We start from the raw sequence: 27,882 nt of genomic DNA, 5'->3' as shown, positions 1-27,882 counted from the left end.
TTGGCTCAAGTTCCTCTGTTTTTTCATAATTTTTTACCTGTGAAAAAAAAAATGGGAGGACGAAGAACTCAAAGTTGTTGTCGCCGGAAAAGTATTCAAGTCGATTGACGGTTGAAAGTCGAAAAGGAACTCGCCCGACTATTTGTCGCCGGAGGTTGAAGGGAGAAATTTTGCAGAACTGTTGGTTGGGAGAAGCTGGAGAGAGAGAGTGGTTGATTAGGATTAAAGAGGGGTGTGTGTTGGGTTGATTTGTATTTTTGAAAAGATTAGAAAGTTTTAAAAATATTAATCAAGTCCACAATTAACTTAATCAAGTTTCCTAATGATGTTTGACCCTATCTGTTGGTCAATGTCACCAATCCTTCACTCAAGACTTAAAAGACACCTTTTCTTCAATTTTCTCAAGAAAGTAAGGATATTTTTGCTCAAATATTTTCAAAGTCAAAAGAGTATTTATTTTCTAATTTCATTTCAAACAGAACAGACAGTCTAAAATATGTGTCATCTGTCTTAACTTTTACACTGTTATTTAGCTTTATTCTATCAAGTGTTAATTGAGTATTGACTGCCCAATTTGTTAATGCTTGGGCAAGATTCACTTATATTATTTATGGATTAAAAGTCGTTGAACTTCTATTTTTAATGGACAAGATTCAATGACTTATATTGCTTATGGATTGGAAATCATTGAATTTCTATTTTTAATCTATGGTGAGCAAGTCAAATCGAAAAAAGATCCGGACCACACTAATTTAATTAGGTGGTAATTATAATTGCCTAACCAATTTGTTAATTAAAATGCTTGGACAAGATTTGATCATTTTATATTTTAATGGACCAAAAATTACTATTCTTCTTTTTTAGCCCATGATAAGCCATGTTGGATATATTTTGGTTCAAACCGGAAAAAATTGAAAAATCAAATTGAAATTTAATTTTGGTTTGGGTATTTTTGATTTTTTGATTTTTCGGATTAGTTTTAGTTTCAAATTTTAGAAATTTGTTAAACGGTTTGATTTTCATTTATTTTTTTCAAAAAAAAATTCAATTTAACCAAAAAACGAAACTATATAAATAATATACATATACTAGTTTAGGTGTACGCGCCTCGCGCGTGTACCTTACATTATTGAGTTCAAACGTTACATTAAATATGATATTTGTTTAAATAATAAAGATGAATACAATAATTAAATTCAACATCTTTTGGAGAATTTATTAAATTAAATTTAACCTTTACCTAAAAAATTTCAAAGTCAATCAACATTCATCTACCACCTGTAAACTGCAACAAAACAATACGATAATAGGGCCATCAAAAAAATATAATTAAAATCTAATCTTTACACAAAAAATTTCTCAAAATCGTCCGACACTTATCTACCATCTGTAAACTATAACAAAATAATACGACAATAGAGATACCAAAATAATACAACTAAACTTTACCTTTACACAAAAAAATTCTCAAAACAGAGATATAAAAATAATACAATTAAACTTAACCTTTACCTAAAAAAAATTCCTCAAAGTCGACCGACATTCATCTACCACCTGTAAATTCAACTACGATCTGCAAACTACAACAAAATAATAAAATAGTGATAACAAAACTTCAGTTTTGATGAAAATAATTCTTGTCTGAGCGAAAATTTAGACACTAAAGAATGACTTGAGTAAAAACAAAGAAGATATATATATATACACACGCTGAATTTTATTATGTTGACAAAAATAGTGAAGAAGTTGAGGATTAGAAAATTAAGCATCCACCAATCTAGACATGCAACCGAATCAAGTTAGACGAGTATCAATATATTTTTTCAATAAGTAAACCAATTTTTTCTGTAGTTTAACGTGCATCTTAATATTTATAGAAGTATTTCCTTAATAGAGTCCTATTTTAGGAGTATTTTTCTAATTGATCAATAGAGGAAAATATTAATTGATCCTCCTTTCATATATTTTAGGAGTCTAGTTAATATAATAAAAATAATAAAATAATAAATTGAAGAAAATAATGAAAAGACAATTTTGTCTAAAGAAAACTCTTTTAATAAGGGACAAAAAATTCAAATCACTTTTCTAAGGGGCTTCACACTTTTAATATATTATAGATTATAGATAGATATAAATTATATATATATATATATATATATATATTCAGTGTAAATAATATTTTTCGATTATTTCATTTTATTTCATGCATGTTGAGTTATTTATATTTGAGAATGAAAAATAGGTTTGAAAAAAAATTATTTTTTCTAACAAAATCACCAATTTTAAATGCCCAATCATGACAAAGAAAAACTCACTACTTTAATCTTCAAAATCGAAATAAAAATTAGAAATAACCGAATCGAATTTTTAGAAATCAAACCAAACCAAATTTATTTTAGTTTGATTATGACTGTCATTTTCGTTAATCTAAAATCAAATCGACATTAAATAAACAAACAGAATGAACCGAATGTGCATCCTATAAGCAAGTCGAGAGAAAAAAAATCGTATTAACACGAAAAACATAAGTATAAATTAGAGTCACAACTAATACACAAACAAAAAGAAAAACATCATGGCCTTTCCATTATATATCATATGCTTCTTGTGTTTTTTTTAGTTTCTCAAGGTATTCCTACAGTCGACAGTCGTGAGATGAATCCTCCGTTTCACTATCAGCGCACTAAGCATAGGAAACTGGCCACAGAGTTTTCTCCATTCACCAGAGGTGGGGATCAAACCTCCAACCTCTTACTTAAGGGGTGAGGTGTTGAACCACCGCACCAACCCTCGTGGTTGCTTCTTGGTTAATATAAGTAGTTTGTCAGATTCAGTTAGTCACAAAACTTAATACTACTCAGTTAATATTGAAAATAAAGCTTCAAAAATAGCGAAAATCCATTGCTATTTGAGTGGAATTAACCGTGTTATTACTGCTATTAATTGGCAATACCTTGCAAAAGCTTCTCTAGTATCAATGTGATGTCAATATAAATATCACCATCATACTTCATAGGGGGCCGGAACCACGTGTTAGGTGGGGTGCACGTGTTTTTTTTTAAAAAAAAAAATTTAAACAACAATAGTGGTAGCAGAGATTGGAACCTGTGACATCTTGTTTAGATACTATATCATATTTGGCTTATATATTTGTATTTTCATTATTGCTTAAGTCTATACCGACCAATCAGTCAGACACGACGCTATTCCTCAATTGTATTCTTGACCGCTTATGTCAAGATCATTCATCATTGGAAGAACCTTGACCGCTTATGTCAAGATCAGTCATCATTGAAAGATTCTTGACCACTTATGTCAAGATAATGGTACACTCGCGTTCTTCAATTCCTGAGTTCGCCTCAGACTTCATACTACAACCATACAATTCAAAAAATATAAAATTAAAATTCGATTTGAACCGTAAAAAAAAAAATGAAGTTTGAACTAGAGAAGTTCGACTTTTAATTATGAAAATTAATTTTTTTGATTTGATGTAAGTATAGAGCATGGGAGTAGGTGTTTATTACTACCACATAAGATTTCCTTAGTTTCAACGTAACCAAGGAAATATCTAGCAACCCAAGCATTATTGACCACTAAACTTTGATCATAGCCCAAGCATTATTGACCACTAAATTTGATCATAGTACTGAAAATGAAAAATCATGACTTATATGAGCATGTGCACCTTTGTTTTTTTTCTAATAAAAGGAAATCACGTCTAATACTACATATTTATCAAACTTGGAAGTACATCACACTATAAAAAATGTTAGTTGCTTGATGTTATTAATCATACATTACCCACTTAAAGGCTTTACGCACAATTTCCTCTTTGGAGCTATCCTTTATTCTCTTTCATTCATTTCAGGTAATCTCTCCAAAAGTAGTATTTTTCTTAATTAATTTAAACCAAAAATAATTGTACATTTGTAAATTTGAAAAATAATTTAATTTATGATCTAAATTTTACTTCTACACTGTTTGGATGGTTGTTACATGTTCATTCATAATACATCGTATTATATTGTGTTGTATTATATTAGTAAGTATAACATTTGGATGGATTATCCTATCTCGTTACTTAATGTGACACATCAATAAGATAGTGGGACTTAATGATACTAATAATTTTAGCAATAGTTAAAACAAACATAGTAATTAATCACACTAATATTATGGGTTCATCTGAATTTCTTTGGTTGAAAATTACAATGCTTTGAGCTTATTCGTACGGTTATTTCTTGCAGGAACACCCTCTATTTACTACTTACCACAAGTTTTAAAAGTTGCTCTTACTAAGCACTGGAGTCTGCAACATTTTTGCTGTATGGTAGATCAGTTTTCTCTACTTAAAAAGTCTTAAACTCTTTGGTGGTTGCATCGACTATCGAGTTATGGCAATTCACAACGTACCAATCCCAAGTCGACAGCTGTACATCGACGGAGAATGGAGAGAACCAGTCAAGAAGAAGAGGATACCAATAATCAATCCGGCTACTGAAGACATCATCGGTATATTACTAGATGATTAGCATACTATGTTCTTTCTTTGCTTGTAAGTTGATCGCGCTTTTTACATTTTTAGTTGAATGTTCTTTTATGTGTGAGTCTGATTCTTTTTTCTTAAAACAAATTTGGCGAAGCATGTGAAAATACTTTTGTTCTGCTGAGATAAGTATTATGTTCGCGTGAACAGTATCATCTAAAAGTGGAAGTTATTAGAGAGAATGATTTAATTTGATGATTATCATACTATGTTCTTTATCTAATTCAAATTTGATCGCGCGTCTCACTTTTTTCCTGTTGAATGTCCTTTTACTTGCGAGTCTGATTCTTTTTTTTTTCTTTGGCGAAGCACGTGAAAGTACTTTTGTTCAGCTGAAATATTATGTTGAATCCCGTGAACAGTCTCATCTAAAAGTGTAACTGTTTAAGTTATAGTGAGAATGAATTAATTTGATGATTAGCATACACTATGTTCTTTCTCCTATTCTAATATGATCGCGCTTCTCACTTTTTTTTTCCGGTTGAATGTCCTTTTATTTGCAAGTGTGATTCTTTTATTGCTTTTTGCAAAGCGCGTGAAAAAACTTTTGTTTTTCTGAGATAATATGTTGAATTGCATGAACAGTCTCGTCTAAAAGCTTAAGTTATTCGACAGAACAGATTAATTTATTTGTTTCGTAGTGCAATGTAAGTGAAATTCGAGTTTCAGGGGATTTTCCGGCTGCTACTGCAGAAGATGTGGATATAGCTGTGGAAGCAGCTCGAAGAGCTCTTGCTCGGGATGATTGGGGTTCCACAACAGGGGAACAACGCGCAAAATATCTCCGTGCTATTGCTGCTAAGGTTGTATACTCTTCTGCGTTGAATAGTTCAGGGTATATTTGGCCCTTTCCCTGATGCAGCCAGTTACTAGGCCAGAACAGAGAAATTATCTTTGTTTCAATGCTGATTTTGTAATTATGTGTGAGTTCGGAATAGTGTCGTTGAGCTCAAATCATACAGGATGTGGAAAACTGTATTCCCTTAGTTAGTTTAAATCAATTTTTCATTCGTATCCATGAACTTAAATCTAGATCGTGTTCCTTGTGTCCTTGAACTGAGGTGAAGTGGAACTTCTAAACACGGGTAGTGTGTCGAGTGATAATTAAATCTTCAACAACCTACCGCGTCAAATTCTGGTTCTGCTTTGAAGAATAGCTATCTTTACCTTGTAGATAAAACTACATATTTTGTCTTTGTAGATGAACTATTGAGTTTGGGGTGAAACAAGTCTTCAATTGGAGCGAAATGGATGTAGATGAGATCAAGGCATAGTAATAGGTTTAGCGAAGGTGTAATATTACATTAGTGATTCCGATTCCTCTAAAGTTGTGAGTGCCTTTTCAGATTGTCCTAGGCCCAAATATTTATTCACTATAGATGCCTGAAATATAGTGCAGCTGTAGATGTCGCGGAGGATAAAAAAGCGCACATGTTTTCGTTTTAGGGGCATCTAGCTTACTATTTGGATACAGTTAACTTCTGTATGTATTGTATTTCACCTGGTGTTGACAAGATATTGAAACAGTTTTCATGACTAATTGGCTATTCTGCTTTTCGATAAACGATTCATTTGCTAACTGTTTTAGATCTTTTCGTAGGTACTGGAAAGGAAGTCTGAACTTGCAATACTTGAATCACTTGATTGTGGAAAGACATTGTTCGAGTCTGCTGCAGATCTGGTACGTTTTTTGCATAATGAGATAAGCATATAGTTTACGGAAGTACACAAATTTGTTTTATGTGCTGTCTTATATTTCAGGATGATGTTGCAGCCTGTTTCGAGTACTATGCAGACCTCGCTGAAGCTCTAGATTTGAAAAGGAAGACTCCCGTTGATCTTCATTTGGATTCATTTAAGAGTTATGTTCTTAGAGAACCTCTCGGTGTTGTGGGACTGATAACTCCATGGTAGGTGTCGTTTTTCAGAGTTTCCTTTTAGTTGTACAAACCACACATTCATGATTGAACTTCTGCGTTTCACTCCTAGTTCATTGGAAAAATTGGACCATAATCCTAACAAATGAACAATGAGAATACCATTCCATAATCCTAACAAATGAACAATGAGAATAGCATTCTTCATACTTTTTCAAGTCAATGATCTTTTTTGTTTTCATAACGCAGGAATTATCCATTGTTAATGGCCACATGGAAAGTTGCCCCGGCTCTGGCTGCAGGTTGTGCAGCAATACTTAAGCCGTCTGAACTAGCATCAATGTGAGTCCTTATAGCATATCATTATCTATATCCTGCACATCATTTGTTTCTTTAATCAAACGACTGTAATTTTTCAATCGCAGTACATGTTTGGAGTTGGGTGAGATCTGTAGAGAAGTCGGTCTTCCTCCTGGTGCCCTTAACATTCTAACAGGATTGGGGCCTGAAGCTGGAGCTCCTTTGTCATCTCATCCTCACGTGGACAAGGTTTGCCTGTTTCTTTTTCGAGTTATGCTTTTTGTATATTTATCAAATCTCACATGTGAATGAAGTTTTTAAACTTTTGGCGACAGATTTCATTTACAGGAAGTGCCGCTACAGGGGCTAAGGTCATGACTGCTGCAGCTCAACTTGTTAAAGTACGTTCTGGCGTAAATAATTAATCTTTTAGGTTCTAACTGACCAAAACTAATAGGTACTCAGGTGGATAAATTATAGCTAAGCCCTTTTGTTTCATTTGCAGCCAGTTACTCTTGAGCTTGGCGGAAAAAGTCCAATAGTTGTGTTTGATGATATCGATAACCTTGACATAGGTTTGCTTCTATTTTAAAAAAAATTGTACACTTTACCATTTGGTTAAGAAGTTAACTTCATCCTCGGTTCTTGATCCCATGTTCTTCGTTGTCTAATGCAGCTGTTGAGTGGACTCTTTTTGGTTGCTTTGCGAACGCTGGTCAAGTTTGCACTGCAACATCACGTCTTATAATACAGGTAACAATCGCTATATGTGGATGAGGTCCACATATTTAGTCACAGTGTTTTTCTTTGGTTAACTCAGTCCTGGTTTGGCACTATTTACCATTATCTATGAAGTACCTATTGTAACACATGTTGTGTACGTATGATCATCAAGTCATCTCGTGCTTGGCTGTGTAATAAGTTTTAGAGTGGGTAAAGTCCCACATTAGTTGGGGAATGGACTGTTAGTTTGTTTATATGGACTTGGGTAATCCTCATCTCTTGAGTTAGCTTTTAAGGTTGAGTTAGGCTCAAGGTCCATTCTTGACATGGTATCAGAGCTAGGTTCATCCCAGTAGGAACGTGAACTCCAACTCTTAAAACATTTTGTGATATGGTTATGCTTGAGAGAAGATGCTTTTGAATTGTATCTCCAATTCAAAATTTCATGAAAAATTGGCACTAAAATTAGCATATCAAGTCCAGACAGATTGCTGATTACTTAAGTTCTAACTTATAAGAAATTATAGCATTTCTCGGTCCTTTTGTTCTATTTTCCTGTCTGTTATAGATGTTAGAGCTTTTACTGAAACCAAATTGCCAATACTGTAGGAAAGCATTGCTTCTGCATTTTTGGACCGGCTGATTCTTTGGACAAAAAACATCAAGATCTCTGATCCCTTGGAAGAAGACTGCAAGCTTGGTCCCATCGTTAGTTCTGCCCAGGTAAGAAAATTGTATGTTTTGGGTTGATTTAAAACGCGGTTCTAACTATAAAGTACTTCAGAAACAAAATATCATGTTTAACATTGAACTGACACTTTCATATAGAAGATACTATATTTGGTTTGTTATTTTCCAGCAGATCTTGTAGATGAAGTGAAGTGGTAACCGTAACACAATCTGTAGACAATTTCTACGTACTAATTTTTGTTAAATTGCAGTATGAGAAAGTAATGAAGTTCATCTCAAATGCCAAAAATGAAGGTGCAACCATTCTTTATGGTGGCGAACGGCCTCAGGTAAAAAAAAAATAACCTTCATGGAAAAAGCCTGGAGGTGCTTTGTTTGTCAATCTTTTGTAATAGAACTCAAGTCATCACGATTGAATTGCAGCACTTGAAGAAAGGATATTATGTTCAGCCAACAATTATTACTGATGTTAATACCTCCATGGAAATTTGGAAAGAGGAAGTATTTGGACCTGTTCTTTGTGTCAGAACATTCAAAACTGAACAAGAAGCCATTGAACTAGCCAATGACACCGAGTGAGTTGCCTATTCAGACTTTCACCAATATATTGTGTGTATATTTTTTCCCTATTTAGTAAGTCACTAGTCAGAGTTAACTTCTAGTCATGTTAGTATATTTACTTTACGTCCATCATTTTCTAGGAGTTTTTCGGAATTTTGGATGAAAAAACTTGCCCTTTAGGCTCCGGACTAGTACTGTCATATAGCCTATCTGGCTTGCTTGCTATTTAGGCGTAAATTTTGTTGTTTGTTGTTGTTGTTGATTTCTTTCCCCTTGTCTCATAGGTATGGTTTGGCTTCTGCTATTATGTCAAAAGATGCTGGAAGGTGTGAGAGGTTTACAAAGGTGGGAGTATTTCTCATTTGCTGTAAGCAATTTTTTTTAATCAATAGGCATGGCATTACTACTAGAGTTAATTGGATTTTGCAGGCTTTCCAGACAGGGATCATATGGATTAACTGTTCACAGCCATCTTTTTGTCAGCTTCCATTTGGTGGTAAAAAGCGTAGTGGTTTTGGACGTGATCTAGGGGAGATGTAAGCACTCACTAATCTGAACTCACGTTGTGTAAGGTTTATTAAAAGGGAAAATGTTCTCTACCAAAAAAAAATTGAAAAAAAAAAAAAAGTTTCATTTTGAACGCTCGAACCTGAGATCTCTTATTGTCACTTGTGTTCATTGATGCAGGGGTCTTGAAAAGTACTTGAACATTAAGCAGGTGACAGAGTATACTTGCGATGATGCATGGGCTTTTTACAAGTCACCTTCAAAGAACTAGTGAAAGGCTAGTCTATTATTGTTTCCTTTGCTCGTTAATCAATAAACAGTTGTAATAAACCTTAATCAATGGTGAAAACTCAAAAAATATCTTCTGTCGAAGTAACATTTCTATTCTATCTCTATCTTGGGTGAGGCCCTTCTCTAGACTCACATGAACGCAAGATGCGAATGATCAACGAATAAGCATTCACCAGCTTCACAATTCTTTATTTTTCCATAAGAATGTTTAAAAACAAGTATACTTTTCCAACTTACCAAACTTTATTTCCTATTTTTTTCAAAAGGGAAAAACATAGGAGGCTTCTCTTTATATGAAAGTACTTATTTGACCTTACATTGAGTCATTGGAGTAAAGAAGGGAGCAGAACGCCAGAACCTAATTGTCCTTCAGTGGGGTGCCCACTTTGCATAATCAAGAAAGAGAATACAATTAGCAGCAATATAGTCCCTCCTTTTTCACTTCCATGCATCTCAATTTGATATGTGCATAAAAGTTCAAGAATATATATATAAAAAAAAAAAAAAAAAAAAGTGATCTCTTGATCTTAAATTATATGTGTTGGACATAATAAAGGTATTCCTTAAATTTTATGATCTTAAATACATCATGTTATTTATACGAAAGTGTTATTAAAAGTAAAATGAAAGTATGATATTTTCGTGAAACAAACTAGAATAAAAGTTAAAGTAACATTCAATATATTGCTCGGACTTCTTTAAAATATCGATTGCATATCGAATTCTTCCAAAGTAATGCCATTTCTTAGAGAATTTCAACACAAATACGGCAACACTTTTAGAGAGTCTAAACAATATAGATTAGATACATACGTCAATCATTTTCCTGAATAATAATTACTTTTTTCGTCTCATTTTATGTTTCATCATTTTCTTTTTTATCCGTCTCAAAAAGAATTATCACCTTTTCTTATTTGGTACTCCCTCTGTCCTAAATTACTCGTCCCAAATTTTCTAATTTGATTTCTCATTTTACTTGTCTTTTTTCATTAATTAAGACAAGACAATTTTTTTTCCCTATTATACCCTTACTAATTGATTACTCCTTGTTACTAACATTGAATTATCAAATCTTGAAAAATGTTGCAAAGACTTTGTTAATCCTATAATCCTAATTATTCATGTAAAAAGTGTTTTGATATCAGTCATATAATAACTCCATCAATATTGGAACTAACGGCATGACTCAATTAATAGGGGTAAAATGATAAAATTATACTATCAATTATTTTTTTTTAATAGTTGTGACATCTCAATTTGGGACGGATAATTTGGAACGGAGGAAGTAACTAGCTAAAGACACAATTTCACTTTTAACCTTATTAGTTTCACTTATAAGATCCTACTTAATTAAACATAATAGTAGTACATTTTTTAATAAAGTACAATCTGAAAATATCGTCAAGCCTTTTCTTATTTGTTAAACTTCTATGATTAAAAGTATGCCACGTAAAATGAGACGGAATAATAGTGGGAAATTTCTTTGATTGACACTATGTAACTTCCAATAGAATTTCCACAACCAAGAGACAAGCAAAGCAAAGACTCCACAAGTCAATGGCACATTGCTTGGACAATTCATCCAATCATCAAAAGCTTAAATACCCACTCCCCCCTTAGCTAACTCATTAATTCCATCAAGATTCTTGAAAACTGTAAAGTGAAGTTGCAGTATTTGAGCAGCTAAGAAGCAAAAAATGGTGATAATTGGAGAGGGAATTGAAGTCAAAGATGAGTTGATCAAGAAAGCTTGTAACTTAGCCATGGAAGCTCACACTTTGTCATCTGGGAAACCTTATATTTACAAGAAAAAAAGTGGGTCAATGGATGCTGTTTTTGGTTTTGCTGGAACTTGGTCTCTTGATGGTTGGTACAATAACACTTCTTTTGGAGAAACAAAGATTAACGTATCTTTGTTTCCATCCATGAGAAGTGTTGGTACTGATGAATTAGCTATGGTGAATGAAGCATTTGCTAGGAGATTTGAAGACATATTGAACAAATCTTCACTTAAAAATGAGGTACTGGGGTTTGATAATCTTGTTCCTTTTTGGTTTTTGGTGGTTTTGTTTTCTTGGCTTCCCAGTAGATGATGTTGGTGAAAATGAAAACTAATTCCCACTAAGGCATATGCCTAAGGTCCCTCAAATTTTAGTAACAATCTCAACTGACATCTTTCATTTTGACATAAGTAGTGACAAAGGATAGCTTCACAAACTAGAATTGATGCAAATAAATTAATTTTCATGTTTAAAAATAATATGTATCTGAATTTAAATTTTTTGCTAATTGACACTAAATGCATGTCCGATGCACGTGGTGCGCACGAGATGCACGTGCGGCGCATCGTAGAAGCTAATTTTATTGAATATAATTAGACCTCTTATTAAAATTTGGCTTTAGGCCATCAATTTCATTGAGCTGCCCCCTGCTTGCTGTATGTTCATTGGTAGTCGCAGTATTGCTCATGTAGTTTCTTGTACTTCGATTTCTGTTATTATTTGTGGATTCCTTGTATCTTGGCTATCGTATTGTTTTGTTCGAGTTTCTGTTTTGGCACTATATGTTGTTTGTGTTAGCATCTACTGTTTCTTGTACCTCCGTTACTTCTTTTCTGGACTGTTTTTCCTTGAGTCGAAAGTCTATCAGAAACAACATCGCTAACTCTGAGAGGTAGGGGTGAGGTGCGTACACTCTAGCCTCCCCGGGCCCACTTTGTGGGACTACACTGGGTTGTAGTTGTTGTGAAGCGGGGAGAATGGTTCCAGAAGAGGAAAGGAAGGAAGAACCTGAACTGTTAGATGTTTAGCACTGGAAATGGACCAAAAGCTGGGGATACATTCAATGGATTATACCAGCACACAAAGAGAGATTTGACTTTCATCTCATCTCTTTTAGAGAGTTTTTACAAGAGTGTACACCAATTAAAGAATCAAATCTATGAGTCTTAGACAAAGAATTTTTCTTTTTAATTCAAACTTCTTTTTTTTAAGTACTTTCTTTGTTGAGTAGACCTAATGTGACTATTGGATTTATGGCTGCTTCTCCGGGCAGAGGCTAAAGTAGCCTTTGCACAATGGCTTCAACTGAACCTAACATTTTTGCCAGAAAACGTAGATATATAACCATCAAGTCTAAATTCTGAATCTGCCTTTGCTCCTCAAACCAACTTTGTCAATTTTAGTGATGTTATTCTTGACGATTTCATGTTGATCCAGCCAACTTGAGTTCGATCAACTTGGTTCCCTTCAGTGACTTTTAGTTATTACTTGGGTCATTTCAGCAATATGTTCCAAGCCAAAATAGAGTACTGATTCCTATGACTGATCCTTTCAGGATAGACTAGGTTAATGGAAATTAATCTTCATGTATAGCTTCCATCTTTTATTTGGGAAATGAGTGTTGTTGATTCATGGGGTTTGGTTGTTTTAGGTGGAGAAGGCAATGTCAGATGGAAAACAGATAGTGTTTACAGGGCACTCATTCGGTGGCCCTATAGCTATTTTGGCAGCTCTCTGGTGTCTGGAATATCGCCGCACAAGATCAAATGACAATCTAGTCTATCCATACTGTATGACTTTTGGATCCCCTCTTGTTGGTGACAGAATATGGTCTCATGCCCTCAGGCGCGAAAACTGGGCCCATTACTTCATACATTTTGTCATGAAGTACGATGTTGTCCCCCGGATGATGCTTGCTCCCCTTTCATCAATTCAAGAATTGGTTCAAGCAATCTTTGCGGGCATCAACCCAAAATCCCCGAATGTGTCTGGTGCAAGATCAAGTGATGCTTTGAATTTCTTTATGACTGTAATGAGGAGTGCATCCTGTGTTGCAAGCTATGCTGCATGTAATCTGAAGGGATGCACAAACTTGCTGTTAGAAACTGTTTCCAACATTGTTCAACTCAGCCTTTACAGACCTTTTGGAACTTACATCTTCTGTACTGGTAATGGGAAACTGGTTGTCATTGAGAATCCAGATGCTGTTCTGCAGTTACTGTTCTATTCCTCTCAACTGAGTTCAGAAGCAGAAGCTGAAGTCATCGATGCCAGAAGCTTAAACGAACATCTGTTATATAGAAACGAAATGCAGGAGAGCTTAGAGATGCAAGATGCGGTTTGTCTCAATAATCTTACTGATATTCCATTGTCTTCGAATGTCAATCCCAGTGATGAAGTTGCAACTATGAATTCAGCACTGAATGACCTCGGCCTGGTAAGCGATAAATATGGTTAGTTTTATCCTTATTTTCAACAGGATTGCCAATCTTGCTCAAGCTAATGAGCGCTTTCATCACGTTTTCTAAATCTCAGAGCACAAGAGCAAGGTTGTGTCTTCGTGCTGCAGGAGAGTGGGAGAAGCAGAAAAAGAAGAACGAGGAAAAGATTGATCTTAATAAGAAAAGCATCGTGGACGGGTTAAGCAAGATACAGGAGTACCAGACCAAGTGTGATATCCAAAAAGTTGGATATTATGATGCATTCAAGCTTCAAGTAAACATTGATGACTTCAATGCTAATGTGAAAAGGCTTGAGTTAGCAGGTATATGGGATGAGATCATTGAAATGTTGAAAAGGTATGAGCTCCCAGATAGCTTCGAGGGACGAAAGGAGTGGATACAACTAGGGACACAGTTTCGCAGGAAAGTTGAGCCCTTGGATATCGCAAACTATTACAGGCACTTGAAGAATGAAGATACTGGACCTTACATGATCAGGGCTAGGCCTAAGCGTTATCGGTTCACACAGAGATGGTTAGAGCATTTTGAGAGAGTCCAAAGTGGTGCGCGTTCCGAGTCATGCTTCTGGGCAGAAGTGGAGGAACTAAGAAACAAGACATTTGAAGAAGTTCAAAACAGGGTTTTGAGTTTAGAAACAAATGCATGGGGCTGGTTCCAGAGAGGCCTTCTGGGCAATGATGTTTTCTTCCCTGAGTCTACCTTTACCAAATGGTGGAAAACACTCCCTACTCAGCGCACACAGGCATCTTGGGTATCGAGTCATATAAATTCTTAGCTCCTTTCAGCCTAATATTGTGATAAATATGGTGTCTGGGCCAACTTGCGGACACCTCAAATATTCCACCACGTATACTCCAATGCCCTAATAAGAAGAGTCATATTGTATTTGCCTAAGATGATAAACAAAGATACTAACGAGTGCAACCCAATGTATGCAGCCAAGATAATTGAAGATGTTCCAGTTTTCCTAGGAATTGCTTTACTTGTATGGTAGATTAGTTGTAGCAAGAACACCAACATTCAAGTATTTAAGGTGGGATACAAGTGCACATTTTTCCCATGTACAACGAGAATTTCCAACGTTCAACAATCTAAGAACCTAAAAAGTAGCCAAGCTGGCTTAGTTTTACAACTTTTATAGGAGAAGATCTGGACAACATAAATACCACCACTGACAGAAATTTGGGAAAGATAATCTCATGAAAGTCGGTGAAAACCAAATAAAAATGTGTAAATGATACAGAACCAAACTTTAATCGCTCCTGTCTACAACCCAAGAGCCTTACAACCATGGGAAACATGCAAAGATCTCATTTTATCCCCGGAACAAACCGGAGACTAACGAAATTGAACTTCAAGAACAGCAAGGAGAAGATCAGCTGTGGCACAAAGTCTTCTGTTCCACAGAAAAGCAATCAACGTGTACAGACGGAAAAAGAAGCAACGCCATATAATTGCTGCTACTGCTCTAAAAAGGCAATTGTCATACTAACATAATCTCGTCAAAATCCGGTAAGCAGACTGTATAAAGCTTGGGAAAAGTTTGAGCTATCAAATAGAAGATCTACATGTAAATGTCAGCTGTCAACAAAACTAATCATATTGAAGGACTTGATATTTTTACCAGCTTATGAGAAGAGAAGAGAAGAGAAGGTACAACATTTGGAGATACTTCCAAATGTTAGCTTCCAAATACTCGCACGGAAAAGCAATCAACTAGTACCAGGGAAAAAGAAGCAACACCAAATAACTGCTGCTACTGCTCTAAAAAAACAGAACTGTCATACTAACATAATCTCGTCAAGATCCAGTAAGCAGACGGTATAAAGCTTAGAAATAGTCTGAGATATCAAATAGAATATCTAAATGTAAATTAGCTTTCAACAAAAATAACCATATTGAAGGACTTAATAATCTTTACCAGCATATGAGAAGAGAACGAAGAGAACGGAAGCTCAAGGTATAGGACATTTTTCAAGATACTTCCACTGAACAAACCCCCACCCCCAAAACCAAAACCAGACTGATCCCATTTTTAGACAGGATATTGAGAAAACACTACAGAATGCACTATTTGAATCTGACAAGGCTATAATCCACATGTCAAGCATCCACACAATGAATGCGCAATTTGAATATAGAACTATTAGGGAATGCAACAAAGATGACAAAATAAAAACATCAAACATACAGCTAACCGATCTAAACTCAACAAGATTACTTCATTTCATAAAACCGTACACTTAAAAGTGACACCCAAAGCGCAAGAACTTTGAATTTCACAAGACAATCTAAATATCTATCCCAAAATTCACTTCTTCGTTACCTTGAGGCAGAGCATCGACACATATCTGCTGGCAGAAAACCTATCAGTACATATCTAACAAACTAAAAGCCCATACACTGTGGTAAGGTTGCATATTGTGGTTTGATCCAAAACTGAATTGAAGAGAAAAGTGAGAGCAATAGACCAGTTAACAGCTAGTTTGAGGATAAAATATATAGGCTGTGTATTTACTCAGATTCATCGCAAAAAGTCAAGATGAAGAATGGCAGAAATGTTCAGAAAGAAAGATATTCATTCAAAGATTGATGTCCCATTGTTCTCATGTTTATTCATGGTAATCTGATAGAAAGTGAAACAGTGCTCAAAGAGACAAGGACATTTATACCATCGAATTCAGTCTATCTAACCTTTATCCACCTTATCTATTCACATAACGAGTCTTCTACATCAGCACAAGCATCATATCTATAATGAGAAAAATTATAAGAGAACCGTAACAGTTCCCCAGTGCTTTCAGAATCTCGATCCTATATCAACATCTAGTGCTAAAAAAAATTGGAGTCTGACAAAGTCAAGCCACACAGAGAAAGAGGAACACAACATACACATTCACAGAAAACAAAATCTCCCTACGACCTTGAGATCATGCTACAAGAACGAGCCGCTCGAAAAATCAGGCAGCCTGCATCTTTGGTTGTCTCTCCCTCAATTGGGTCATGTTTATACTGCTTCCTGCAACCTGGACACCGCCCATCATCCTCAAGAATCCTCTTGTGACAAAAGAGACAAAGCCTAAACCCGCAAGGACAAGGGAGAAAACTTGTATCTGTGAAATCCAAATCCTCACAACATATGGGACATGATGTGGGTATTGATAAGCTTTTACATCCCCATACAGAGCCTCCTCGGTAATGCCGCCCCGAATTCATAGGGAATGTATACTGTTTCGACAAATTCGGAAGACTCTGTGGACGGAATGCATCATTAGGCCTCCATGCATGAATGCCGACAGGAGATCCAGGTACTGCTCCTCTGCCCTTGGGATTCTGCTGTGACGTATCCTTTGCTGGTACCTTCGGGTCAGAAGCTTCTTGCTGAGAACTCATATGCACCACATTGTCATCCCTCTCTGGAGCTGAATCCAAGCTAGAGTTAAGCTGCTCCTGCTTCTTATCAGTGGCAGCTAAAGCATCAGCAACAGCTTCCCAATCATCCAAGCAGTCATCATCCCCTTCGTTATCTTCCTCACTCATACTTCGTGAGCAACATCCACCACTGCTACTACTGTTACTACTGCTGCTGCCACCTGTGAAATTGGTCCCAGAATCATTTCCTTCCAACAAACTACTAGTGTGGCTGGTGGGGCTATTAGAAGGTGAATCAAAATCATTGTACGTGCTCGTGTAACCCCCATTTTCCTCTGCCTCTCCTCTCGGCTTTATAGCTAACTTCTCCATCAATTGGCCTCTTTCATTAGTAACCTGCATTCCCTGCCCACAAGCCCCTCCCCCACCATTAAGTTCCTGTCTGGAGCCTTTATTCTTCACTACACAAGCCCCAAAAAACAAGAATTAAGGCACATAAATAAAGGAAAACAACATAATTTATAACAAAAATACAGAAAAAGTACCAATCTTGAGATTGCTCAATCATTCACCAAATACACAGATGCATTCAACAACAATAACATCATACCCAGTGTATTCCCACATAGTGGGGTCTGGAGAGGGTAGGAGAGGATAGAGTGTACGCAGACCATACCACTATCACTACCTCAGGTGAAGTAGAGAGGTTGTTTCCGATAAACCCCCGGCTTAGGACCGATAACAATATAACAAACACAAAACATAAATGCATATAAACTAGTACAGTATGCAAAATAAACTACTACCGCTAGCCACAAGATAATACTTGAACCACAAGATAATACTAAAAACTAACTATTCGAAACCCTAGACACAAATAAAGAGCGATCCCTTACTGTTACCGATGCACCCCCACCCTCTAACCCTCTACCCTAATCCACGCCCTTCACATCTTCCTATCAAGTGTCACGTCCTCCGTAAGCTGTAACTGCTCCATATCATGCTTAATCACCTCCCTCCAAATATTCTTCGGCCTACCTCTACCCCACCTAAAACCATCCATAGCCAGTGTCTCACACCTCCGCACTGGAGCATCGGAGCCCCTCCTCATCACCTGCTCCAACCAACGTAACCTCACATCTCGCATCTTGTCCACCACCAAAGCCACTCCCACCTTCTCCCGAATAATCTTACTCCTCACCATATCTCTCCTGGTATGGCCACACATCCATCGCAATATCCTTATCTCCGCCACTTTTAACTTTTGGATGTGGGAGTTCTTAACTGCCAACACTCCACTTTATACAACATAGTCGGTCGGACTGCCACTCTGTAGAACTTACCTTTAAGCTTTAGGGGCACTTTCTTATCACATAAAACTCCCGACGTGAGCCTCCATTTTAACCACCGTGCCCCAATACGATGCGTGACATCGTTGTCAATCTCACCATTTCCCTGAATCATAGACCCCAGATACTTGAAACTCCCCCTCTTCTGAATGGCCTGAGAGTCCAGCTCCACAACCACGTCAGCCTCCTGCGACACATCACTAAACTTACACTCTAAGTACTCCGTCTTGGTCCTACTCAACTGAAATGCTTTAGACTCAAGGGTCTGTCTCCAAATCTCCAACTTATCATTAACTTCTCCCCAGGTCTCATCAATCAATATTACATCATCAGCAAATAACATACACCAAGTCACCTCCCTTGAATATAACGCGTCAAAACATTCATCACCAAGGCAAATAAAAAAAGGGTTAAAAGTCGATCCCTGGTGCAACTTTATCAATACCGAAAAGGGCTCTGAATCTCCTTCTAACGTTCTCACACGATTCTTCACGCCATCATACATGTCCTGAATCGACCTAGGGTGTGTTTGGTATGAAGGAAAACATTTTCTAATTTTCTTATGTTTGGTTGGCTTACATGTTTTGGAAAATGTTTTTAAACCAACTTATTTTCCTTAAATCTAAGGAAAATGACTTCCCTTCAAAAAGTATGGAAAAAATTTTTCAAAACTCTCTTTCAACCTCACTTTAAAGTTGAAATGTTTATACAATTCTCAAAATCATCTACCCCTCCCCCAATACCCTATCACCCCACCCCCACCCCCACCCCCACCCCAAAATTCAATTGTTTTAAAAAGTATTTCAAAATTTTTTTTTAGTCCATCCCCTACCCCTACCCCAACCCTACCCCTACCAGCCCTCCTTTAAAAAACAATATCTACATTTTATTAAGAAATTCAAACTTTTCTCTTACTCCACACCCCTACTCACCCACCCTCCCTACCCCCCTTACCAGCCCTCTCTCCCATCCCTTCCCCCCCCCCCACCCCCCCCCCCCCCCCAACGTAAAAAAAAATAAAAAAATAAATTTATTTTTAAAAAATTTCAATTTTTTCCCCCCCCCACCCTCCCCTACCCTCCCCTACCCTGAACCCCAACTCCTACTAACCCACCCACCCCACCCAATTTTTAAAATTTTTTTTTAACAAAAAAAATTTATAACTTTTTTCTTACCCCACCCCTACTGCCAATTCTGACAACCCTACCCACCCGCCTACCAACCCCTTTTCCAAAAAAGGATTTAATTTTTTTTAATTCTTTTTTAAAGGAACGCTTTAGCTAAACACTAAAATGTATTTTTTGAAAAATATTTTTTCATTCACCAACCAAATACTAGAAAATATTTTCCGAAAAATATTTTCCATCCACCAACCAAACATAAGAAAACAAGTAAGAAATAAACTTGTTTTCCAGGAAAACATTTTCTAGGAAAATATTTTACATGGAAAACATTTTCCTTCATACCAAACACACCCTAGTGTACGCCACGGGCACCCCTCTTGCCTACAAGCACATCCATAGAATCTCCCTCTCCCTGGAAACTCTGTCATATGCCTTCTTCAGATCACTAAACACCATGTGCAAGTCCTTCTTCCTCTCCCGAAACTGTTCCACTAATCTCCTCACAAGGTGAATGGCCTCAGTAGTCGAGCGACCTGGCATAAAACATAACTGATTCTCCGAGATACGATCCTTCTCAGCCTCCAACTCTACCACCCTTTTTCAAACCTTCATAGTATGACTCAACAACTTAATACCTCTATAGTTGTTGCAACTCTGGATGTCCCCTTGTTCTTGTACAAAGACATCGTACTCCACCTTCACGCTTCAAGAATCCTCGGCGCCCTAAAATGATGTTAAACAACCTTGTCAACTCCAAATCTGCCCGGCCAATGCTCTTCAAAAAATCCACTGAATCTCGTCTGGCCCCATCGCCTTCCCCCGTCGCATCTTGCGTAGCCCCCTTGACATCCTCAACCTTGATACGCCTACAATACCCAGATGCATTCAAAGATTTTAATTTTTACTTTTGCATCAAAGATTTAAGGCTGAAGTTATACACCTACACCTAAAGTTGGCACGAAATTTCACTTAGGAGACCTCAAATAGATTGTTTACCTATAAACACTTTACACTACCCGAAGATTGTACCAAATAGACAATTTCTCTGATATGCCATAATGAGTGTAATACACTCATTTGTAGCGTGTGAAAGGCTTTATTTAGCCAATTCTTATATTATTTTTATCTTTTTCTTTCACATTATTCCAGCCACTACCTCCCACCATTGCTTAAACTCCTTTAACGGAGGTCAGATTTCTGACTCAAATCTGTTATAGGACTTGTGAAATAGTGATTAGCTCTATTTTGTCCTCAACATCCAATTTACTTTTAACAATGTCATGGAGCTTTTAAACCTTGTTCCAGTAAATCCATTTCCCACAAGTCCATATAATAAAAAACATGATGTTTGGCAAAAATTTGTTTATCATGGACATGCTATAGCATCTTTTTCTGTGTAATGGAGTAATAACATGCAGAAAATTGAAATACTTTTTAAGACCTATTGCAGGTAAAATATTGAAACGTTGAGTTCCACTCTTTCATTGGAGCAATGGAAGAGTGGTGTTTGTGGTGAAGTGGAGAAGATGACTTGGATGGGGTTGGGGTCTGCTTATTAAATGTGTTTTCACTTTAATTTAGGACAGAATATTTTAATGTTAAAATTTCAGTTAATTTGGAAGTCCTAAATACAGAAAAATAATCAAATGAGAATTTTGTATAGCGTGAAATCTATTCTTAAAGGATAAAAAAGGAACTGACAAGTTCTTTCTTGATGAATCCATTTAAGCAACATAAGCCAATTAGCTTAACAAGTTGGAGTAATATTCTTCTCCACCCAATGAAACTATGTTACTATGGACATAAAATTTATCAACAGTCATAGTCAAAATCATTATCTATGCAAGGAACCACAGTGAGGTAGATCGAACAAATTTTGCTCTTGTTTTTGTAGAATTGTTATGACATAGGTTACAAGAAGTTGTATGTTTCGATAAAATTAGTTCTTACCTCTTACAAGTACGTCAAAATTCAACAGCTATAACTTTAATTATTTTCAAAGTCCTAAATATTAGAATAAAAACTATATGACAATTATTTGAGAAAATAGTAAATGACAATTTTAGGTGTGTCGAGCATAAAATTGATTTGGATGATTAAAGTGGCATGGCACGATTTAAATGGCCAATTAATCAATGTACGACACATGTGTACACGCGCCTGAGATTTTTATAAGCAGGTGCAGAAAGAGTCAAAATGACACAGTCAAAACCCTACTACAATGGTTAAATGGTACAAAGCTTAGTTAAGGTATCTAGTGAAACTTCATGCCAACTTGAGGTGTTGGCATATGACTTCAGCGAAGATTTTAACTCAATGGGTATGAAATACCCCCGACAACAAAATTATTATTAGAATTAAATAACTATATAAACTTTCAAAAACTTGTTAACTGTATATATTCAAGTCTAAAGAATGACTTTTGGCCTGACCAAAAAGGATATTAGGGGTCTTTATCAGTTGGTTCCTTCTGGTTTTGTGCATTGCCTGTTCGGTTTATCGGTTTTTGGTTTGTAAACACTCAAAACCAATAACCAAAACCAAAGATACTTGTTATTGGTTTTCGATTAATCGGATTTTGGTCCTTACCGGTTTGGTTTTCTATTTAACCGATAAAAAAGTGCTCCTCTAATTTTTGTTGTTTTCTCTTAGCTTCATTTTTTCATATACATACATTGTCTTCATGCATAAAATCTACACCAATTACAAACAGAAGCAAATACATATAAGTTATTGCCGAATAAATTTATTTGTTTCTGATTAAGTAGCAAACTTGGATGCAATAGCACTGTAATAATTTTTTAAAAAGAAAAACGAGGCCAGTTAATTCCATTAGGGGCAGAATCCCACCAAGCCAATGACTTCAGAAAAAAAAACATCAGCACCAACACAACAACTAAAAAATGCACAGGAAAGTGCGATTTTTCATTTAAAATCTAAAGCCACTATTATATAATTCGGGATAAAAAAGGTAATTTTAGTATAACCTTGTTGTATTATCAGTTTAACGATTAACTAAAAACCTTAAAATCAGAAACCAAACCAATAACCCAATATAAAAAACCGTCAAATCCGATAACCAGATAACGATAAACCAATAAATCTTTTTCAGTTCAATTTATCACTTAAACCGGATTTTGCAAACAAAAAAGGAGATAACTTTAACAACCTTGTGAGAGCCATTGTTCACGTCGAGCATCAAGCTTGCACTGCTTCAACTTCGCCGACCGATTAGCCTAAAATTCACAAAAATAAAATAAAACAAAACAGTACATAACAGAAATCACATTGAAAATCAGACGCATAGAACACCTAAAATTTATCAATATGAAAAACTAAACAGAACAAATAGAAAAAAAATTAACAAATTGTTACCCGTTTTTTCTTGGCGAAATCTTTGGGATTAGAGGAAGCAACAGGGATTGAAGCATTGATAATAGAATCGGAAACCATGTTGAGTGGGTAAATCGAATTTGTGACAAAAAAGAAGCTCTAATTTGATCAGAGAAATATATGTCGAAGAATTTAGGTGGATAGGTATAGAGAGAAGATAACGGCAAATCTCTTTGTGAAAAGTTTGGATCTTTCAATATATAGAAAATTTTATACAAATGTGGGCTGTGGCTATAATATATAGAAATAGTATGCCGAAATTGCCCTTGGTTGTTGCCAAATTTATGGGTTTTATGATAAGGTGATGATGTAAATAAGTGGAAGATGAGGGGTATTTTTGGTTGATTAATAAAATTGCCCGTCTTACAACTGTAGTATATGTTAATAAAATTAAAAAATGGATTAGATTTAGATATTTGTTGGTAATAAAATAAATATAAGGACATTGATATTTGGTTTATTAAATTATATTATGGGTAATGTTATTATTGTGCATTCAATTGATTTGTTAAATATGTAAAGTTGTTGTCATTTTGCCTAGTAATAATTATGTTTGAAAGTTGTGATTGTTTAGATTAATGGATTACATTTTAAAATTATTAAAGATAATAAATAAGGTATTAATAGTGTATTAATTTGCTCTTATCGCTCTTACATGACTGTACTTTCCTTTTTATCTTCAAATCCCCACACACACGTTCATTTCCTTGTTGATTTACTGCAGTAAACCTCACTATTTCTCCCAAGTTTGTACTTAGTGTGTCAGAAATGAAGCAAATAATTTACTAATTTGTCTCCACTTATGATCTCTCTGGAGACTATATATAATACTCCCTCCGTCCCATCCCAAATTTCTTAATTTGTTGTTCCTTTTTACTTATCAAGACAAAAACAATTTTTTTTCCATTATACCCTTAATGTAATTAATTACTTCTTATTATTAGCATTCTTGAAAAATGTTGCAAAAAGAAGTACCATTAAGAATATAAATGGTGTTTTGGTATTAGTCATCCATCAATATTAAAACTAACAACAAGACACAATTAAGAGGGGCAAAATGATAAAGTTACATTACCAATTATTGTTTTCTTAATAGCTGTGTCATCCCAATTTGGGACGGGTAAAATAGGACGGAGGGGTATCTCTTTTACTGAATTAAGACAGAAAGTAATCTAAATTCAGACTCACTAACTTTGTGTATCTTTTACCATAACAATAACTAAGTACTACATTTGAGAAAATAAGCAAAATTGTATTTCTCTAGCAATGGGAAAGCAGTTGGCCTTGCTTTTGCTTATGGGCAGAAGTTTCCTTTTGAATTGCACCAAAATCACAAAGGCAGTATAAGGAAAAGGATACGAAATGGGCATGTAAGATATGAGAAAGGGAAATTACCTAACTTACTATTTTCTACTAAATATTTCATCTTTGGTTATTGTATCTCATATGATGTGTTCTAGTATCTTTAGTACCAAAAAATGAACTTGCCTTTTATGGGTGATTGCATACTTGTAAAGAAAACCCACTGCCATGCTATCTATCTATGTATATTATTGTGTCATAGTGTGTAAATAGATGCAACTCCGAATATCGTTCAAACTAACAGTTACAACTCGGAGTTATGGAGAATTTAAGCAACAAAAATAGAAACGGAATATGAATAAACATGACATACTGTCCATCCAATTTGTTCGTTGAATGAGAAGATCGTGAAGTGCTGCCATATTTTAAATATCATATGGGAAAACTGTGAAAAGGTTATTACACAACGTGACAACATTCAGATATCCTCCGAAATTTCTTGCAGGGCCTCGGCTAGCAACATGACGACCTAGTGTAGGATTTGAAGACACTTCATCCTTCCTGCTGAACTACAGACCCTTCTTTCTCGGTTTTCTGCAATTGGAGGAAGAAAAAGGCCACCTATCAGAAAGCTTTCCTGTAGAACTAACAGTTTCATAAATGAACCATATGATGGCAATACTACGTAATAATCAGTTCCAGTAAAGATTATCTAGGAGAAATAGTCCAGTCAGCATTCAATAGTGCAAAGGCAGTATGTGTAGAGAGGTTACTTTAACAGAAAGCACATACAATGCGCACTGAGCACATGGAATGTATAGTCAGTCAGGTGTCTGAAACTAAAGGATGTAGTATTTAAAATTTCATACCAATTGGCAAATATAGCATGCTAACAAGCACAAAGCATGAATGATGGTCCAGCTGCTTACTTGACTCATTACACACATCGGCCTTAAAGCAGTTGCACATACACAATGAGTGAAGAAACCAACTTGCAACTCAACTCTTCAAGGATTTTCTTAATCAGTAGACTATGCTCAAACTCATCTTTCAGGAACTGACTAGATCACAAAACTAGTTCATTTGAGTTTAGATATGAAAAGAACAGAACAAATGACGTTAGAACCTCGGCACCAGAGAGAAGAAAGGCGCAATAGGAATGGAAACTATTCAGAGGTTTAAATAATAGCAGTTTAATACATAGTTGGTGCTCAAGAAATTAAAGCATTTGAGGTGCTGAAACCTCATACTACCTGAAGCAAAAAGAAGTACGTTAACCAACGTATAAATTCAGTTTTTGTGCTCCGCTAATTAAAAGTTTGATAACTCGTATAATCTTAATATCCTATTGGAAAGGCTCCACGAAAACCAAAATAACTACCCACCTTGCATTCAGATGGACTGTGAACCGATCCCTGGCACCAGAACAGTTTCATCTTTTTACCACATTCTTTTCCCACTTTGGAAAAGCTAATCAATTACAACAGCTTGGGAATGCTTAACTATGTTTCAAACAGAAAAGAAGGGTCAGGGAGAGGAGTAAAAGTGAAAGGGCTAAGAAAATACCTATTCAAGCCCTTAAAGGACTAACTGGAGAAAACATATCTCTTTAGCCCTTCCACTCATTCCAAAGAATGGGAGGTAAACGGTAAATCTTCATTGGGAGGGACATAAACTAATGAATTTCTCTATTCTTTACCCCTTTCCTACCCTTACCGAACCAAAAACCACATTAAAAGTTCACATCCAGCAGACTAATGATTAAAAAGACAAGCATTTCTCGGTACTAACTTTTGAAGTCACACAATTGACTAATTTATACCCACAAATAAATCTACTACTGGTACACAAAAACTAAACACTGATCTTTTCATATTATCGGACAAAAATAGTAAGAGCTAAATCTTATGGATAAAATATAAGGGAAAGGTACAGCCTACAGGCTCTTCCAACACCACAAGTGGCAGCTGGAACTTTAGTCCTATTTGAGTGTCTGGCTCACAGAATGACAGGATTTCATGCAGAACCCTTGAGCTGAACAGTCATCGGTGATTCAAAGGAAGTAGAGATTAAAAGGCCAAAAGACAAGAAATTGGTAATAGAGAAGGAAAATGATGGTCCTATTTAAGAAGGAAAACGATGGTCAATCTTTTAATTTGCACTAGGAGACGGTGGCGGAGCCAAGAAATCTAGCGAGGGGATGCAATGAGAGCCAGAATGCACCATTTACCATTTTTCGAGGGGATTCGACAATGTATAAATATACAAAATACAAACAATTTTGTCCAATTTATGCAATATAGTTTTTCAAGGGGATTCAATGAACCCCCCCCCCCCCCCCCCCCCCCCCCCCCCACCACCACCACCAAAAGGTAGCTGCACCGCTGCTAGGAGTTGTTCTCTGTGAAACACTATTAGGAGCTATGTTAAACGGACACATTTTAGGCATACATAAACGTGCCCATTAACTCGGCCTCAGCTGGCATCTATGACCTCCAACTATGGGTGTGCACAAGTAGGTACTTAAACTTGAATAAAGTTGAACAAGTAAGCAAACCCGGCGTATGTGGCATAAGAATACACGTAGGACACCGCATAGGACGCATGTGTGTACTTGTTCAACTTTATACAAGTTTAAGTGCCTACTTGTGTACACCTAAAGTTGAAGAGCATAGATGCAAAGCTGAAAGTTAAATGGCACATTTATGTATTAGTCTAATTCTTTACTACGTTCGTATTTGCAGCAACCCAATCAAACCCATATCACACACGTAGTACATGGGCAATTTAAGGCAAATGAATAAATCCATGTAACATAAATAAGGAGATAAAGGAAATAAATCAAAGAGTAAAGGGTCAAAGGCACCCCTAGCTTATCCTAGTTTTTCAACATTTATACCGGTCTATCAAACGTGTGAGTTTCCTACTTGAACTATCACTAACTATACTATCAATTGTGTACTTTTCCTACTTGAAATATTACCATAGTTCTCAATTCCAGCAGAAACAAAATCACTCGGTGATTTCTTCCCATCTATTCTAGCCTTGTGGATAGAGTTAACTGATACCTATTATTGCTGGTGGGAGGTGGCAAGTATCTCGCATATTTAGTCGAGGTGCCCAAGCTGGGCCTGTACACCATGGTTATCAAAAAAAAAAGATATCAACATAGTTCAAGTATGAAAAATGAACAATTGATAGATGGGGTATGTTTTGATAAATAGTTGGTAATACTTCACATAGGATAGGAAACTCGTACATCCAATACTTCAATTAAGAAATCCGTGATACCTTAGGTGTGTATTTGACCATTAAATGAAATGAGCATAACGAAAGATCAAGGTTGCTACTATAAATGGATCGAAATATCTTCGCAAAAAAAAAAAAAAAAATTCTATTGCAAATAGAAATCACACAATTAGCTTTTCAATCAAAGAAAAGAACAACTAGCAATCATATATAAAGTGTTTGATAAGGGATTGTGGAGGATACCGATTGAGCTTTATGCCAAGAGAGACCACGGTAGACGTTAACAGAGAAAGTAGCAGTCAGATATATGGTGGCAACGCCAAGCCCCGCTGCCGCCGCCTTAAATACCAAG

General features: G+C 36.0%; 3 protein-coding genes across 5 annotated transcripts; 2 read left to right on the top strand and 1 right to left on the bottom strand.

Annotated features, from left to right (window-relative positions):
* The first annotated feature begins 3,705 nt into the window (after positions 1–3,705).
* Positions 3,706–9,594, top strand: LOC107875923 (aminoaldehyde dehydrogenase 2). 2 transcript variants are annotated; one of them, XM_047413916.1, is made up of 16 exons: positions 3,706–3,871; positions 4,251–4,558; positions 5,219–5,352; positions 6,150–6,230; positions 6,311–6,459; positions 6,676–6,768; positions 6,852–6,975; positions 7,062–7,127; positions 7,232–7,301; positions 7,403–7,479; positions 8,059–8,172; positions 8,391–8,468; positions 8,563–8,714; positions 8,985–9,045; positions 9,130–9,236; positions 9,388–9,594. In XM_047413916.1, the coding sequence occupies exons 2-16, from the start codon at positions 4,528–4,530 to the stop codon at positions 9,476–9,478; spliced, it is 1,428 nt and encodes a 475-aa protein (XP_047269872.1). In that variant the 5' UTR covers positions 3,706–3,871; positions 4,251–4,527; the 3' UTR covers positions 9,479–9,594. The 2 variants fall into 2 exon arrangements, with proteins under 2 accessions (XP_047269872.1, XP_016578313.1); XM_016722827.2 differs by having other exon boundaries at positions 3,707–3,871; positions 4,251–4,515.
* Positions 9,595–10,987: 1,393 nt separating this feature from the next.
* LOC107875924 (protein EDS1) lies at positions 10,988–14,805 on the top strand. Its single transcript, XM_016722828.2, has 3 exons — positions 10,988–11,519; positions 12,931–13,716; positions 13,815–14,805. Exons 1-3 carry the CDS (start codon positions 11,196–11,198, stop codon positions 14,514–14,516), a joined length of 1,812 nt encoding a protein of 603 aa, XP_016578314.1. The 5' UTR covers positions 10,988–11,195; the 3' UTR covers positions 14,517–14,805.
* Positions 14,806–16,300: 1,495 nt separating this feature from the next.
* LOC107875925 lies at positions 16,301–23,189 on the bottom strand. Of its 2 annotated transcripts, XM_016722829.2 has the most exons (3): positions 22,962–23,189; positions 22,756–22,822; positions 16,301–17,574 (listed from the first exon to the last, which is right to left on the bottom strand). In XM_016722829.2, exons 1-3 carry the CDS (start codon positions 23,037–23,039, stop codon positions 16,658–16,660), a joined length of 1,062 nt encoding a protein of 353 aa, XP_016578315.1. In that variant the 5' UTR covers positions 23,040–23,189; the 3' UTR covers positions 16,301–16,657. The 2 variants fall into 2 exon arrangements, with proteins under 2 accessions (XP_016578315.1, XP_047269873.1); XM_047413917.1 differs by lacking the exons at positions 22,756–22,822; positions 22,962–23,189 and adding an exon at positions 20,222–20,364.
* Positions 23,190–27,882: the final 4,693 nt, after the last annotated feature.

Source organism: Capsicum annuum, chromosome 6 (genome assembly GCF_002878395.1).
Source record: "Capsicum annuum cultivar UCD-10X-F1 chromosome 6, UCD10Xv1.1, whole genome shotgun sequence".
Classification (NCBI taxonomy): domain Eukaryota; kingdom Viridiplantae; phylum Streptophyta; class Magnoliopsida; order Solanales; family Solanaceae; genus Capsicum; species Capsicum annuum.
The sequence above is the reverse complement of the archived record's forward strand: the minus strand, read 5'-3'. Positions and strand labels throughout refer to the sequence as shown.